The sequence below is a fragment of the Diplotaxodon limnothrissa genome, linkage group LG17, assembly GCF_057381915.1.
Source record: "Diplotaxodon limnothrissa isolate DT_005_m linkage group LG17, D_limnothrissa_male_GT1.1, whole genome shotgun sequence".
NCBI lineage: Eukaryota > Metazoa > Chordata > Actinopteri > Cichliformes > Cichlidae > Diplotaxodon > Diplotaxodon limnothrissa.
In genome coordinates this window covers 27,515,955-27,533,372 of record NC_140612.1, presented here as the reverse complement: position 1 = coordinate 27,533,372, position 17,418 = coordinate 27,515,955, and the positions used below count along the sequence as shown (strand labels likewise).

The 17,418-nt window shown below is 40.4% G+C and overlaps 2 protein-coding genes across 2 annotated transcripts; one reads left to right on the top strand and one right to left on the bottom strand.

Moving 5' to 3' along the window:
* Nucleotides 1-249: 249 nt before the first annotated feature.
* ada2b (adenosine deaminase 2b) lies at nucleotides 250-8,805 on the top strand. Its single transcript, XM_085376231.1, has 9 exons — nucleotides 250-550; nucleotides 1,178-1,397; nucleotides 1,490-1,700; nucleotides 1,814-1,941; nucleotides 5,167-5,257; nucleotides 5,540-5,648; nucleotides 5,749-5,906; nucleotides 7,822-8,024; nucleotides 8,718-8,805. The coding sequence occupies exons 1-9, from the start codon at nucleotides 250-252 to the stop codon at nucleotides 8,803-8,805; spliced, it is 1,509 nt and encodes a 502-aa protein (XP_085232357.1).
* Nucleotides 8,806-9,391: 586 nt separating this feature from the next.
* On the bottom strand, nucleotides 9,392-17,279 carry LOC146615118 (putative polypeptide N-acetylgalactosaminyltransferase 8). The gene is made up of 11 exons (XM_085375639.1): nucleotides 17,075-17,279; nucleotides 16,515-16,758; nucleotides 15,418-15,584; nucleotides 14,611-14,794; nucleotides 14,318-14,515; nucleotides 13,740-13,854; nucleotides 13,233-13,418; nucleotides 12,970-13,107; nucleotides 10,876-10,971; nucleotides 10,633-10,800; nucleotides 9,392-9,526 (listed from the first exon to the last, which is right to left on the bottom strand). Exons 1-11 carry the CDS (start codon nucleotides 17,265-17,267, stop codon nucleotides 9,392-9,394), a joined length of 1,824 nt encoding a protein of 607 aa, XP_085231765.1. The 5' UTR covers nucleotides 17,268-17,279.
* Nucleotides 17,280-17,418: the final 139 nt, after the last annotated feature.

The following is a 17,418-nucleotide window of genomic DNA, read 5'->3' as shown; positions in this document are numbered from 1 at the left end:
GTTGAGTGCGGCTTCACCCTAGAATCTGTCAGCACTGTGTGAGCATGTTATAATCCTAAAGAACTTGTAACAAGCTTGAAATTTATTCAGTTACTATCAAAGCTACAAAAACTTCTCCTTTAACGACAGTATTCATGTCTTTCATGGAGTATCTTCTCATTTCCAGCACCAAATACAGCCTGCTCCTTTCGAAAGTGAGAACATGTTGTTCTAGTAGGGATACAGCACCCTCCGGTGGCACACAAGGACATGGTGATCTCATTCCTCTGGGCTGTGGTCACTTATGTGCCCCTTCTGTGGTTTGTGAGGGTGACTGAAGGGATGCCTGACCCCGCTCAGAGGGACCTGCTGATGCGTCAGGAGGCATCCAGGCAAACGGGAGGACAAGTGGTGCTGACAGCGGCCGAGCAGAAGCTGGACGCTTACCTCCATCGATTGAAGGAGCAAGAGATGTCTGCCACACCTTTTCCTCCTGCTTTGCATTTCTTCAAAGCAAAACCTCTCATTGAAAAGAGCCCAGTCTTCAAACTGCTGCAAAAGATGCCTAAAGGTGATGTTAAAGCTTTGTCTGGCCTACTGCATCAGTCCACCAGAAACAGATGCAGGAGCTTAGAAGGTCAAGGGGACCCAACCAAACCTAATGCTGTTATTGTTTATTTTGGCATTCAAAGGTCATGGTCATTGTGACCTCAGGTTAATCCTAAATGTGGACTCAAGGATAAAGTGATTAGATTTTGGCAGAGAAAGAACAAAAAGGTAAAGCACTGCAGCAATTCTCAAAAGTCATATTTCTGGTCCCCTTTACGTCACAGCTGCGCAGCACGCCCAGGCTGCCTTCTCTGATATTTCATATACTGTAGTGTGCTGTAAAAGCTGTATGTATTAGCAATGGAGAGAAAAAAAATATGATTTGGGGAAAAAATTAAGAGGAATGCAGATGTGGTGCTTGATGTCTAATCCACTAGATGTTTTCAGAAAAGCAAAGATGAGCAGACAGAGACTGAAAAATATTAAACAAAATCCCTAGAAACTGTGAGGTTGTTTAGTTTTTCTTAGATTTATCAGGTGTGGGAGGCCTTTAATATTCCTGAACCCTAGGGCCTGTCTTACAAGTCATCAATGATTACTTTCAGTATTTGCCTAAGTTTGAGGTTACATCTTGCTGTTTGGGTGACAGGCGCAGCCCTCCACATCCACAGCTCCTCTCTGGTCAGTGTTGAGTGGCTGGTGAAAAACGTCACCTACAGACCTAACTGCTACATCTGCTTCACTTGGGACAACTCTGTCCGCTTCCAGTTCTCAGCTCGCCAGCCCTTCCCACGCTGGGACTGCTTCTACTGGCAACTGCTCGAGACCTTGAGAGCCAAAATAGGAGATCCTACTGGCTTTGATAACAGGTTAGTTAACCTCTAACCCTCTCCTGAACATGTAAAGTCAAGCTGTAGTGGGAGAACTTAACACTGAAAGGTCGTTTTTGGGTGGTTTACAGTTTAATGCAGCACCTCACTCTGGTCACCGAGGATCCAGATGGTCAATACCCAAGCCAAGACGTTGTGTGGGGGAAGTTTGAGAAAGCCTTCATCGCATCTGCGGGCTTAGTCACCCATGCTCCAGTCCTGAAGGATTATTTTTATAAAGGCCTAGAGGAGCTTCACCGCGACAACATCCTGTATCTGGAACTGAGGAGCGGTCTCTCAAGGGTTTGTTTGTTTGTTTACACCTGATCCTTGCAGCGTCAGCCTGTGCTAAACAGCTACAGCAGCAGTATATCCGACATTTCTGCTTTTCTAACTGAAACCTTTCTGTGTTGCAGACATACGAGCTCGATGGAACTATTCACGATAAGTTCTGGACTCTGAAAACATTTCAAGAGGTTACAAAGAAATTTATTGGAGACCATCCAGACTTTCTCGGGGCTCGTATCATAATTTCTGTCCACAGGTAAAATATATCGTAGAGAGGGCTTCTCTCAAATTACACTCCATTTCAAGTGACAACCAAGGCTGTCTAAGCACTCCACAAATTATTAGCTTCATTGTGGAAAAGTTCACAGAGCCTATGTATGCCTTTTCTGTGTCTTGTTTTCCTCCCTTGACCCCCAATCTGGGCTGCCTGTCCCTGAGCCTGGTCCTGCCAGGGGTATCTTCCTGTTAAAGAGTTTTTCCTTCCTATTGTCACCCAGTGATTGCTACGGAAGAGGATTAGGGCCACTGGGAGAAAAAAAAGTGGGCATGACTTTTTTTTTCCTTCTTAAAGTCAGAATTCTGACTTTTTTCTCAGAGTTCTGGAAAAGAAGAAAAAAAAAAAGACGTGCCCACCTTTTTTTCCCAGTGGCCCTAATCCTCTTCCGTATATAACTCATAGAGGCTCAATTGATTGTTGGGGGTGTCTCTATATTATTTCAGGGTCTTCATCTTACAAAATAAAGAACCTTGAGGCAGGCTGTTGTCATTTGGTGCTAGATAAAGAAAAGTGAATTGAACTAAATACAGGGATAAATGTTTGGTATTGTAAAAGCTTTATCCCGCTAGAACTGTTGAAGCTGGGTTAAGAAAAGACGATCAGTGAGCAGCAGTATGGCTTCACCCTGAGAAAGAGCACTACGGACGCTTGGAGTGTTGATGCAGAAGTGCAGGCTGAAGGTCAGCTTCACTGTTTCTTTGTGGGTGTAAAGAAAGCAGATGATGAGTGCCAAGAGAGGACCTGTGACACTGTATGTGGAACTCAGGAGTGACAGATATTCAAGGTTGGAGAGAGATTGCATCGGCGGTCTGCTCTGAACCCCTTCTTGTTTGCAGTGGTGAAGGACAGGTTAACGTAAGGTCAGGCATGTTTCCAGATGACATTGTGCTCTGTTTTGACAGTAGGGAACAGTTTGAAGAGACCCTGGAGAGGTGCAGGTATGCACTGCAAAGAAGAGGAATGAAAGTCAGTGAGACAGGTGGAAGGCGGACAAGGCATAGATGTAGTGAAGGTGGATTAGTTCATATACCTGAAGTCAGCTATGCTATTAGAGGTTTAAAAGAGTGTGAGAAGAATAGAAGCAATAGTGAAAGAGAAGCAGGAGACAGGAAACCAAGCTGAAGGAGGCAATTTTCATTGGGAGTGACGAGGATGGCAAAGATTAAAGTACATTAGAGGGACAGCTCAGTGGTTTAGAGACAAAGTTAGGTTAGGCTGAGATGACTTGGACGTGTGCAGAGGAGTGGATATATTAGACAAAGGATGTTGAACTTGGAGCTCCCAGGCCATAGCTGGTGTGACAAAAGAAGATGCTAAGGCAGATTTACAAACCTGGACTTGGTGGCATGCTGTTGGATTACACGTAAAAAAAAAAAAAAAAAGTATCAAAAGTGCAGGCTTTTTAGGTCCACAGTGATCTGTAGTTACATGGTTCATTTCCTCTTTAGCCCAGAGGATGGCACATTTGTGATTTCCAAAAAAAGCTCAGATTATCCAGACTGCAGCACAGTTTTTACACCCCTTTAGCCCATCTAAAATTAGCATGGGCTCAAAGAAGGCAGCTGTGTTTATGGATGTTGTTCATAAATGTTTTCTTTTTCTTGTATCATAGACTTTTGGATCAGTGGAAGCAGTGATGAGTGTTGTTGATGCACTACCCCCAGAGAGACAAGGATAGGCTTTCGGCCTTATCCGTTGTATACAGAGATTTCTCTGGATTCTCTGAATCTTTTAATAATATTTACACATTTTTTATTTTTTTTTCAACTGGAATATTTGATCATTTAGTCTTTCACTAGTCTTTTTTTCAAGTGGTGAACCCCTCCCCTTTCCTTTTTAACTAGTGAGATAAGGAGCTATGAGTCTTTTTAGAGACAGTTATGCTACTAATTACCCTCATGAGTTGTGAGACAGCACACTAGCTCTTTTATGTGCATATGTTTTACCATTATGTAACTTGTCCAGGGTTTTTTTTGGACCCTGTTTCGTGGAAGGAAGTTGAAAATTAGCTTTTATTTTGCAACATAATGTTTTCTTTGAAATATTGTGTGTGTGTGTGTTTTTTTTAACCGTCTTCAGTTAAATGTAAAGAATTCAGTGGTTTTCAAGTAACTCCACTGGAAATGTAGTTTTACTTAACCCTTTCATGCATGAATTATGACAACCTCAATCAGGATTTTTTTTAAGTATTTTTATTCATCTTTAGGCATGAAAAGATGAATAACTTATTAGATAATAGCCTTGTAACCAATGTATGTACCTCCAAATTACTTCCCACCACTTACTTCCAACCGCTGGCAGCACATTTCTCATGTTAAATAAAATGGGGGCAAGATGTTGTGATCTCCAAGCTCTACTTTAAGTCGAACTGTGTTTCAGTTTGGAAAATAATTAAATGATAATTCAATATATTATCTCGAATCATTCGGCTTCCTGTTTTCTTGCAAAGGAAGCAGCGACAAAGTCCAGTTATGAACAGGACAGTCCATTCATTTGATAAATCCAAACACATGAAAAAGGGACGTATAATGATTTCTGCAGCTGTGATGGAGTCCTGTTAAATCCTGATGTTGTGTTAATCCGACAGAAAGCACGTTACAATTTAGGGATGAAAAGTTTGGGAGCAATCTGAAGTCACTGAGACACGTTTGATAGCATGACTGATATCCTAACATCTGTGAAGTTGATTTTGAATTTATTTTTTTTTAGCTCTGCTGGCAGCAGACTGAAATATACATATTAAACTTTGAACAGATACTCAGGGGCTCCAAAAGGATTAAACCTGATTCCTGATTTGGTGATACGCTGACTTTGTTTTTTCAATATAGCACCAACTGCCACAAAATTTTATTAAGACATTCATTTTTAGGTCAAATTTTACTTTAAAGTAACCATTTAATTTAATCTTAAAATGTGCATGTGTCTTAATTTTACTGGTTTAGATTCAGCATGTGCCTCAAAGTACCACTAGAGTAAGCGGCTATGACCATCTACTTGTAAGTTCCCCGTTTATTTTCCTGGACAGTTCTGTTAGGAAAACCTGCGCTTAAATGCTGATAAGGTTTATCACCTGTTTTCAACATTGGAAACCGATTTTTCTCAGGCAGGCATCTTAACTTCTATATCTTGATGTAAAATTAAACATTTTGTTGTTTGTGAGTCTTAGAAAGTACTGTCATCTATGTGTGTTGTTCCTTTCTTCAGAGCTTTGAGTATATCTGAGGTCAAAGCTGCTGTAAAAGAGGCCATTCAGCTGCAAAAGGACTTCCCAGATGTCGTTGCAGGATTTGACATGGTAAGAAGTGACCCGTGTACTTTAGCCTCAACTTCTTATAAGCTCTGAGTCCAGAGATCATTTATCTGCTTATTGGGGACCATGTGGTGTGGAATTTACATGTCTGTCTGACTTTTCTGCTCTTCTTGTATTGTGCCTACAATCCTAAGAAATTCAAGTTAACTCCTAATTCACCTTAGATATGAGCATGAATGGCTTTCTGTCTCTCTTCATACGACTGACTGTCAGCTCTTGCAGGGTGTACCCTAGCGTAGCATTACTAGTTAACCTTATGGTTTGCAGGTTGGACGGGAGGACAGCGGGAAGAGTCTTTGGTTCTTCAGAGAGGCCCTCTCTCTGCCAGCTGAACTTGGTGTCAGATTGCCGTACTTCTTTCATGCAGGGGAGACAGGTGGGGGGATCAAAAAGCATAAAGCTCATTATACCATGAGTAAGATTTGAAAAATTATTTTGAAATGTACTGTACGCTGTATTTGTATCTATGTGTACAGATGACGAAGGCACAGACACAGATCAAAATATTCTTGATGCCCTTCTATTCAACACCATGCGCATTGGCCACGGCTACGCTTTAGCGCACCATCCGCTTGCCAAAGAACTTTCTAGGAAAAGAAATGTGGCTGTGGAGCTTTGTCCCATCTCAAACCAGGTAAGCTCATTACATGACAGTCTAAGGAGCTTGGAAAGAAAAGCGTCTGGACTTCTTTAAGTTGTTTGAAGACGTTTCACCTCTCATCCGAGAAGCTTCTTCAGTTCTAAGGGTCAAATGGTGGAGAGTCCCAGATTTAAAACCAGTGGGAGTTTCCCCCCAAAGAGGGAACAAAGGACCCCCTGATGATCCTCGACCTAATTGCCTGAGCCAAGGTGTGAAAGCGGGTGTGGGTCACAATCAGCCAGGGTTTCAGGTGAGCTCATTGTGAAACCTGGCCCCACCCTATCATGTGGTTTCCTGAGGCGGTGGTTTATGACACCAACAATAATCCAGTTTTGAGATCCCTTCCCAGGCGCCTGGGCCATCTGACCTCAGCAAACCACATGATAGGGTGGGGCCAGGTTTCACAATGAGCTCATCCGAAACCCTGGCTCTTGGGACCCACACCCGTTTTCACATCTTGACTCATGTGATTAGGTCGAGGATCATCAGGGGGTCCTTTGTTCCCTCTTTGGGGGGAAACTCCCACAGGGTTTAAATCTGGGACTCTCCACCATTTGACCCTTAGAACTGAAGAAGCTTCTCGGATGAGAGGTGAAACGTCTTCAAGCAACTTAAAGAAGTCCAGACGCTTTTCTTTCCAAGCTCCTTAGACTACGATGACCTGGATGACTGAGAACCTTCACAGAAATATTTGGATGACACAACCTCCGACCCACAGCTTGACTGTGTTGCGCTGAATACCTTTAAAGTTACCAGAGCAGAAGACACTGCTGTGATTTGTAGCTTCTTCGTGATGTAGGATTAACACTATAAAACAATCTAACTTTAAGAAGAGACCACCTTTAATGTTATGGGCAATGCAAAGTGATATACCTGTAGAAGGCTGTGAAAAAGCATTTGCCCCCTTTTTGCATATTTGTCACACTTTTAAATATTAGACAAAAATAACCTAAGTAAATTCTAAATATCTTTTCAATGATGATTTCATTTATTAAGAGAAAAGTTATCCAATTGCCCCGAAACCTAATAACTTGTGTCTCCTTTGGCACCAAGAACTGCAATCAAGTGTTTGCGATAACTGACAAGAGTGTTTTTACATGGCTGTGGAGGAATGTTGGCTCACTCTTCTTTGCAGAATTGCTTTAACTCAGCCACACTGGAGGGTTTATGATCATGCCAAAGCCCCTCAATCGTATTAAGTCCGGACTTTGACTAGGCCACTCCAAATCCTTCACATTGGGGTTTTTTTTTTTGTTGACATTTAGACGTGGACTTGCTCGTTTTCTCTTTGGAAGTCTCCCATGGATGCACAGTCTCTTTCTTAGCGTGACCTGACCTTAACTGAGGAGAGTGAGGTCTGCAGTTCTTTAGATGTTGTTCTGGGTTCTTTTGTGGCCTCCAGGATGAGTCATCAGTATGGTCTTTGGTATTAGTTTTGTAGCACTTTCTGAAATATGGTTAAAAACAACTCATCTCATACGTAGGTTGATAAACTTTCCAAGTCAAGAACAAATGTAAAACTAAGAAAAATTTTAACTTGTCATAAAAATCTTTAATTTATAAATGATATCTTGCTACCAAAGACAAAAGGTAATACCGGTGTCAAACATTAAGCCTGATTAAATTGAAATTTAAACTGCAACCACTAAAAGTCAGCTGGTACAATGGCAAGAAATGTCGATTAAATTAACATGATTTAAAATTGTAAGATTATCTAAATCTATCAGGTGTTTTTGAAGAAGCTTAAATGCCTAAAAGTCAGGAATTGAGGACATTATTTTAAATAAAAGTGAACAGAAATATACACGTCACATTAATGACCTGTTAGCACTGCCATCGTAAAATACACACAGTATGTACATGTGTTTATACATAACTTACCTGAGTTTGTTTCACCTCTGACCTGCAGGTGCTGAAGCTGGTTTCAGACCTGAGGAACCACCCTGCTACTGTGCTGATGTCAGAGGGTCACCCGATGGTCATCAGTGCCGATGACCCGTCCCTGTTTGGCACCACAGGCCTCTCCTATGACTTCTATCAAGCATTCGTGGGCATCGGAGGGTTGAAAGCAAACCTGGGCACGCTCAAAGAACTGGCTGCAAACTCCATCACGTCAGAATAATTTCACTTTATTTCTTTCATTCATGTTTTAACGTTAAGCCTTCAAAGAAAACAAGATGGGCTCAAAATGTGGTGGCCAACAGCTGATGCCAGTTTTCATCATACTATCTTTGAATGAGCATGAATTAAATTATACAAGTGAATGAATTTCAGTCCAACATACACTCAATGATTCTCACCTCTCAATAAACATGAAGAACAATTCTCAGGAATGCACTGGAAATATATCAAATCAAAGGTTTATTTATTTAAATAAAGTACATTTCATCTGACCAGATTCCATTAAATTTAACATTTTCCTTAGAAAATGTAGATATAATTAGTTAAAGTCAGCATTACGAGCATACCAGTTTTTAAGTGCACGAGGATGACTAAACTCATGCTATCAGTAACAGTATCCTCCAATATGATGTTCAGCACTATGCTAACACAGAGTTACTCATGTTTAGTAAAATTTAAAAGTAAAAAATTGAGCCAAGCGTTCAGATAATGTCCTTATTTATTTGTCAGGACAACAATAATATTCATGTTGGAATTGCATTTTTGAAGCAACTTATAAATCTCTCCAAGATGATTTTCACATTAAAAAAACATGAATGTTTATATTATTTTAAGAAAACCTTTGGTTTTAAGCCCTGTTGCAGTATGTTTCTTCTCACTAAATATTTCTTCTTCTGCCTGCAGGTATAGCTCACTCCCAGCTCATCTGAAGGATTCAGGTCGTGCCATGTGGCAGAAAAAGTGGGACGCCTTCATTTCTGCCAACTCATAACAGCCGAGTGATATTAGATCCTGACTGACTTGAATGAATGACTGAATGTTTGTAATATCACTAAAGGTAAATATTCATAGGCCTTTAGCAGACTTTATTTTAAAAAAAAAAAAGATTAAGGCTATTGGAGTCTCTGTTAACAGTAAGACTAACAGTTTGACGGGATTGGCAGGTTGGTACTGTAAGTGTCTTAGTAGCTTTTTCACCCCTTGAGCGATCACGAAGAAGCTTTACAAGAGACCAGCTGACAGTGGGGGGGAGGTTTGGTCAAGTTTGTCATGCACAGCTAGTCTTTTGTCTTCATAATACCAAACATGTACAGGGGAACTGTTCACAAGGAAATTTCTCTATTCAAAACAAACAAGAAAAATAAAATGTTTCTTTGTAGTTGATGCACATACATCTAATTTAAATACAAAAAGTAGAAGAAAAAAAGTTTCACTTTTTCAGTGACTCACTTCAGAAACCTTGTTTCTTTTTTAAATAATGATGTAACGAAAGACAACTAACGATCTTTCTTTGACACGAGGTTCACTTTTTGTGCAATAAACAGCTCATTATCTTCTGAGACCTGCCCAGCAGTCTCTTAGTGGTCTTTGATGAGATTTTGTATATTCCAGCTCTGACCGGTGCACTGCTGGACGACGAGTTGGTAAAAGCCAACGTCATCCTTCGCAATTTCTAGACATCGCTTTGTTTTTCTGTTCTGGATCGGTCCTCCCTGCAAATAAACACATTTTATTGTCTCCTTTTCTTCTCCAGACATTTGTGACTGGCTTCCATGTGACCTCAGATTAGGCTGATTTTTTTTTTTTTTTTTTTTAAATTTATACAATAACGTCACCATATTTGCAAGGCTCAGCAGGGTGGTGGTTCGAGCCCTGGCTGCTCCAGTCTGCATGCCAAAGTATCCTTAGGGAAGGTACAGAACCAACCCCAAATGGTTCTCGAATACATCCATCAGTGTGAATGTTAGATAGAAAGCACTTAAGCATAGAAAAAGTGCTGTGTGACTGGGTGAATGAGGCATGTTGTATAAAGTACTTTGAGTGCTCAGGCAGAGTAGAAAAGTGCTACATAAACACAAGGTTATTTGCCTTGTAAATTTACCTTCATGCTTTGAAAATTGTCTGCAGTACAGGCCCTCAAAGTCTAATACTTGGTTGAAATTAGGGGTTTTTCCCCCAATGTTTATATTTCGTAAGAATATCCAATAACCAACTAAGATTTTCAGGACTGAAAAACATATTTAAGCTAAGTTAACAGACTACCATCAAATTAATTTTACATCAACTGCAAAAACTTCTCTATTGATCATCAGTATCATTGAATATGATGATCCATACATCCACTGGACTGGATGTATGGATGTGTCTGCTCCGAGACACCCAGACCTCTCTGCCCTGAGGCCTCCTCCATTTACCAGTAATCTGCTATAATCTCGTGATATTTAGTTGACTCCAACAAATGCGTCTCATCAAATTTAGATGCCTCACAGCACTGTAGGCATTCTTAATCAATATTATACAGACTTGTTTTATTTCTCAGAGGGTGAAGTTTTTTTTTTTTTTGTTTGTTTTTTTTAATGTGTTTGGGAGCAACTGAGGACCACAATGAACATGTTAAAAAAACTGCAAAACATCACCTACTAGGTGATCAAGTTTCATTAGTTGAGCTTATGCCTAGTGTAGCATAAGCTCAACAGTCCTTTGGCTGGACAAGCTTAAAAGCTTTTTAAAAAAAAAAAAATCAGCTGATTCAGAGTGGGTCGGGTGGCAACTTCCCTCAGGTTTGACTGAGTCTATATTTAAAAACTGAAATATTTACCTGTTTAAAATCCCACAGCATGTGAAAGTCTTTCTGTTTGGCTATTTTGCAGTCATACAGCCCCGGGTAGAGACCACTGAAAGGGTCCACTAGACAGCGGTTGCTGTTGTACTTATGAGATTTGATCCCGCCAATGTAGAGTTGTCCATCAGAGCGATAAAAACAGTGCTAAATCAAAGAACAACAATTACCTACAAAAACAAAATCACCACCTGTTTGTAAGCATTGAATATCTAAACATACTTGAGTCGAATAGAAGTGGCATCCATACAAGATGGGTGTGTTTCCTGGCATCGGGCCTTGGTCAACACAGAGTTCTGGCTTCAGATCATTTATCATCTGCCAACAAAAGCACAAATAAACTGGAGCAGCTTTCATTAGAAAGAGCACAATGTGTATCCAGCAGACAAATCCAGACGCTATTATGGTGCAGAAACACATTTTAGTTAACTGATATAAAAATAAAAAAGATGCAAACTGAAACGACATTATGAGTTTGCAAAACTAACAAAAAGTATTTGTCAGTGAGGCCAAATTCACAAACCAAACAAGGATTAAGAGGCAAATTATAACATGAAGTATTGTGTTTGTATTGTAATATCTTTTCTAAACTACAATAAAAATACTCCCAACACTGTATTTCCTTTAAGTAAATGAGTAAATTGACTCTGGAACAAAAACAAAACTCTAACTTTAAATTAATTCTCAATTAGAAAAGATGGGAAAGGGGAGTTTGCTAATACTGCAATGTCACTGTACCAAGATTCAGTGCAATTAAATATTAGCAGAAGCACCACCAAGAGGGAGTTCCTTGAGAGCATTCATGGAAAGTTTGCTTTACAGATGCTCTCACTATGAAACACACCCTGCATAAAAACGAAGTAAGAGTACATAATATTCTCCAGTGAATGAATCTATTGTAACCGTAAGACCTTGATGTATCCCCAGGAAAGTCTTCAAATAAAAAAATAATATGATAAGCGTAAAAAAAACAAAAGCTGCTTAAAGGTTCTTTGCTGCTGGTGACGTCTGCCCATGTTGTGTGCTGATCTTCATTGTGTAATAGGGACTAACATGTGTGTGAATTTGAACTTGCTGCTGCATCTTGTAAGCATTTTATGTCACATATGACTCCTTAGAGGCCAGCGCATAAGCCTGAGTCCTTTTATAAAGCCAACAAAGCTGACTTGACAAGGCAGAGAAGCTTGCCTTGCATCATCCTCAATTAAATATTAACTAAAAATTTACTTTGTAATGTTAAATAATTTATTTATGGCTAAAACTACCACCACAGATCATGATTAATAGTGTGCTGGAACCATTTTAGACTATCTATGTAGCATTTTCATTGCTATGAAGTTAGTATTATTAGCAAGCGACCTCAATCACAGACTGTATAAAAAAGATGGATTTTGCTTCTGAGTCTGAAAACTGGCTCCTTCACTCTGTGACCTCAGTAAACACGTTTATGGTCTCAGTCACAAGTTTCAAGCCCTGTTTACTTTACTGTTACCACCCTAACACAAAGATGGCGATAACAAAACTGCTCATGTCGAGGTTTTTTAACAGAACCTCGCAACCATCACAATAACTACATCCATCTTTTATATACAGTCTAGGGAAGGTATGACAAAAGAGTTTGTATCTAAACTACTTTTGGCTTCTGTTGTCAAATTTGGCCACATATTTGATGGACTCCCTAATACAACCCTGGAGACGACGTGTCTCTCCAGCTGAGACAAACCAGCGAAAACAAATGTGTTAACCACTACGCCACTGGAGGCCCAGCTAACCTCAACCACTCACGACAATATGTTGCACAGTCTATCACTAGCAAAATAGCTAAAAGAAGACAGTCCTGGTCAGTTCTTTTGCTACAATCCAACATAGCAAGTAAGTGGCTAAATTTGACTCACAGATATTGTTATCTGTTTTTTTTTTTTTTTGGGTGATGTTATGGGGCAGCAGAAAAGAGGCCTTTAAGCCTGTGATTTAGGATAATAAACATCACATAAATCACACCAATTTGTTTTTGCAGAGAATCCATCATACAACCGTTACATTTAAAAAAAATTAAAAAAAAGAAAAAGTCCACATGTAGGACATTGGAGGCAACCTCAGAACTTGGGGAAGGTCTCATTTTGAAATTTTTAAAGCTGTAATACATTTATAGGGGGGGAAACCCCTTGAAAAGCATTAAAAACATTCCACAGAGAGGCCCTTTAAATTAATTAATTAATTATTAATGAGAATTAAAGAGTTAAAAAGACTTTATGGTCACACTTTAATATCCAACCTCTCATATGTATTCCGACAAAACAGTTATTTTTGACTTACAGCTCCATAACTGAGCAGGTCATGCAGGGGGTCCAGCTTGGGGTAAACATTGTCTAAATACCACTTAAAGGGCTTACAATTAAGCCTCTCTCTGAGCTTCTTTCTCTCCGACACATCTCCGATGTCTATCCCATGGTTCTGTAGGAAAAACAATAGGACCACAGAGACATGTTTGAGTGCGCACACCATTACTCAACCTGCAGAGCACACAACTGTGCAATTTAGATCTTAAATGCAACTCGGAAAGTGCCCTCTCTTCTAACCTCAAGGGGAAGATTCCAAGCAATGTTGACATTGTATTTGTATTCATCTAGCCACACCTCTGCTACCCTCAGTGCATTACGCTTCATCATGACACTCAAGTCTGGGAGGTAAGGCTTTACTGCTCGTTCAATGTGGGCAATTTTAGAGCAAGGCACAACTTCAATGCTTCCTCCACACAGCCACACCTGTGAAAACATATAAAAGTAGGTTTGGAGGCTTTTAATGCAACTAATATAAAAAGGATTACCCATTAAAACTGATCACAAATATAACCAAATAAAGTTACATTGGAGTCAGTATTTGTATAAGACTTTAAATCCAAGTGGTATTATTACAAAGTGGAAGCATTTAGGAACCATAACGTTGCAAACCACCTAAAGCCACAGAGCCTGGTTGCAAAAAGAAGTGTGTAAAGGCACATATGGTGGGGCTAAATAAAAGGTAGGTAGACTAACATATTTCAAATCTCCAAGTCTCCAGTAGGACTTGATCCAGTCAGTACTTACCCGGATGCCCAGCTCCACATTTTCCCCACCGTATATTTTCATTCCACCATCAAGGCTTCCAATCTCTCCGAAGAACTTGTGATCAGCCACAAGTATCCCCATGACTGAGGGGCTCCTGGTGACACCGTTTAACAAAGGAAAAACTGAATAAGCAAAAAATCTTACCATACAGCACTCAAACTAAGAGAGCAAAGCAAACCTAATTATCAAGAATTATGACCGCAAAGCCTGAAACACCAAAGCAACCAAGGATTGAAAAAAAAAACAAAAAAAACAAAAGATGTGTGATCAAGGGTGTTCTGCTTTCATTCTAGCAGCAAAAACCTTAAATCTGCTCTTTGTGCAACCTATAGACACCCACATGGGTGCTGTGTTACACTCTGCAGATTGCTTAATGCGAAAGATTTTGTCAGCAACTATCCTTGAATATTTGTTTTGGCAACACTGGCTCCATGTATACAGTCTTCATAGCTTTCTAAGCCGTGGTTCAGCGGAGAGTCTGAAACGTCCACACTGTGTTGTCCTGACATGCTGGGAGTTCATGCGTAAAATGTGATGTCTTTAAATGTGACTCTTACTTGCCAGGCTGCGTCTCATCATCCAGGGCATACCACTCAGGTCTGAAGGACTCGTACATGCACCACATTGCCCAGTCAAAGCCATGAGATGCAGTATTGTAGGAACTCAGTGTCAGGTCATCGTAGTTGACCTTGTCAAAAACAGGCGTCAGTATAACGGTCCGGTCCTCCTTAATCCGAGCCAGTAAAGGCTCTGCCCTAGACACGCACAAACAGTTTTAAAAGAAACATGAGGGCCAATTACAGGATTATCACCACAGCTCTGAAAAGAGTCACTCAGATCTTAAACCAACCATTGGACGTGGACTTCTATGTGAGCGTCTAAGATTGCAATCACCTCTCCCTCAGCTGCCTTCCAGCCCGACAGTCTGGCCTGGGTGAGGCCCAGCTGCTCAGAGTGCCGCACTTTCTTCACCAGGCCTGGACGCTCCTCATGGATAAAGCTGATGTAATCATCCAGCTTCTCCATTAAGTCCTCTGCAGAAAATAAAGAACTGTTTCAGCAATATGAGCTGCAGATTAAATCTACTCATGCCTCTAACAATCACTTTTTTTCTGATCGTTAATAAAAACAATTCAAAGACTGTTTCACAAATCAGCTGATAGATTTGGCACTTCTTTGAATATAAAACAAGATTTTTTTTTTTATTTGCCATACTCATAGTAATTAAAAATAACATACAGAGTACTATCCCTGTAAAAGCCACTCTGCTACTCCGAGTACTCTACACACGTGGTCGTGTTTATTTAGGATTATCAGTTCTTTTGTCAGTGGACAGCAACATCGCAATTACACATTACACTCCCTGATATATGTTTTCAGTTCCAACCCACAAACGCAAGCAACCGTGTCCAATTTCAGTGCAGCCTTTGCTACTCAAACTACATCTCATATTTTACACTGATGTCTTTTATTGCCTGTAATAAAAGGATGTAGTTTCTGCCATCATTTGCATTATAAACTAAAGCTGCGGTGAGCGCCTTCCTTTCTCGCTTGGTTTCAGATTTGTCAGATATCTGAGTACCGTCCCTGTGTACATAGGATATCCACCACAGTCTGAAAATGATATGAAAATTATTTTGGAAGCATGCTGACTCACCGTTGCTGCTGTGATCGTCCACCAGGATGATTTCTTGCAGCAGCCGAGCTGGTGTCTTGTCCACGATGCTGCGTATGGCTCTTTTAATGATTGAAAGAGCTTCATCCAAATAGATTAACACAACACTGATGGTCGGCAGATCCTTCGGATAATTTTTCACAGCACACCTGTGAGCAGAAAAATAGCAGGCAGCCTGAAGAAGTAATAAATTAAATGTTTTTAAGTTGAAATTGTATCCTTTAGAGTTCACTCCACATTACAAAGTTGTCTACTGGATTGACATCTGGCGACTGTGGAGGCCATTTCAACTTATTTTCATGTTAAAGAAACCAGCATACAGGATCTGATGGTGTGTTATGCTGCTGGAAGCATCCATCAGAAGACAGGTACGCTGTGATCATGAAGAGATGGACACGGTCAGCATCAATAGTGAAGTTGCCTCTGTTGTTTAAATTTTAATAATGTTGATGAAAGGCATGCTTTCTTGTTCTTGATGCAAAATTCATTCAAATATTGTCTTCTGGTGTTGTAGCCCATCTGCCTCAAGGTTTAACATGCTCTGCTTTCAAAGATGCTCTTCTGCATACTTTGGTTGTAGCAAGTGGTTATTTGAGTTACCGTTTCCTTGCTTTCCACTCAAAATAGCCTCACCTTTTACCCAAACAAAGGATTTTCTCCCAGATAACTGGCGCTCACTGGGTATTTTCTCTTTTTCTGACCATTCTCTGAAAACCCAAGAGATGGTCATTTAAGGAAATCACAGAAGATCAGCAGTTTCTGAGATACTTAGACCAACAAACATGCCACAGCCAACATCAGTTAAATCACCTTTTTTCCTCAGGGTCAAGATTAATTGCAGAAGATAATCTTGACCGTGTATACATGCCTTAATGACTGACCGATTACATATCTGCATTAGCAATCATGTACCTAATAATGTGGCCATTGAGTGTGTATATGTACTAAATTCATATGCATTCATGCTAAGACAACAAAGACAATAAAATGTCATTGTTGCTGATCGATCTCAAAAACACACACAAAGCAGCTCGGTGTGTGTTTTTAGATTTCCTTTCGGATTCGTGTGTTGCACTCACCTCGGAGGCCTGGTGTCGGGAATCTCTCTGTTGAGGGGCAGCCTGTCACTGAGGAAGGCGTTGTATCCATATCTCTGAAACAACTGCTCGGCTTCCTTCTGCTCCTCCTCCGACAGATCGTCACCCCACTTCTTGAATAGATCAGAGTTGGGGTACAGCTTCTTCACCATCTTCCTCTTGTCCTTCACCTCTTCCTTCCTCTCAGCTGCTGGTGCCCTCTTTTCAAGCTTTTTCATTAAACTGACTGCGGACAGAAATGACCACATGGTGTTTGCATTGTCCATCTAATTTGTTTTTTGTCTGTGAAAACCAAGTCAGTAACAGTCAGGTAAGAGCAGTTTGGTACTTTTTAGCAATGTCGACTTAAAAAGCGAAAATAAGTGAGTAGTAAAGCAGGCGGGTATAATAATTGTTACTTTAATTGTTTCGCTTCAGAAATTCTCATGTGTAGCAGATGAGAAACACCTCAGATGAACAGATCTAGCCTTCATTGTTTCTTCACTGAACTCTAAGTACAGACTTTACACATAAGCAGCTGCCAAACTGAGACTTTAACTCACGCAGCCTGTTGATGTCTGTTTCCATCTTTTCCATCCTCTTGACGATTCCCTGACCCCTGATGGAGTCATTGTAATGGACCCTCTGCAGTCTCTCAGAATGAATGTGGACCTCCTTCTTAATAGAGCTGAGGTATAGCAATGCGAAGGCCACAATGAGGACTGTAAGCAAAGCTTTCATCCAGCTTGCTCTCATGCTGGTGCTCCTGTGTATGCTAGGTACACTCCTCTACTTCACAGTGAAAAGAGGTGGAGAAAACATTTCCTCTGCCTTTTACTTCAGGTGTGCTCTCCCTTCCTTTACTCCCCACCCCTTGCTCGAGAGCTGTAATCTGATATCCTGAAAT

What these genes read in the sequence shown, in the direction of transcription:
- ada2b (XM_085376231.1), top strand. Translation starts at nt 250, where the DNA reads ATGGTGATCTCATTCCTCTGGGCTGTGGTCACTTATGTGCCCCTTCTG. An exon ending in TGAGGAGCGGTCTCTCAAGG is followed by an intron (nt 1,701 to 1,813) that starts GTTTGTTTGTTT and finishes TCTGTGTTGCAG; the next exon opens with ACATACGAGCTCGATGGAAC. An exon ending in ATCATAATTTCTGTCCACAG is followed by an intron (nt 1,942 to 5,166) that starts GTAAAATATATC and finishes TCCTTTCTTCAG; the next exon opens with AGCTTTGAGTATATCTGAGG.
- LOC146615118 (XM_085375639.1), bottom strand. Translation starts at nt 17,267, where the DNA reads ATGAGAGCAAGCTGGATGAAAGCTTTGCTTACAGTCCTCATTGTGGCC. An exon ending in AACAGACATCAACAGGCTGC is followed by an intron (nt 16,759 to 17,074) that starts GTGAGTTAAAGT and finishes TTCTGTCCGCAG; the next exon opens with TCAGTTTAATGAAAAAGCTT. An exon ending in TGCTGTGGGATTTTAAACAG is followed by an intron (nt 9,527 to 10,632) that starts GTAAATATTTCA and finishes GTTTATTTGCAG; the next exon opens with GGAGGACCGATCCAGAACAG.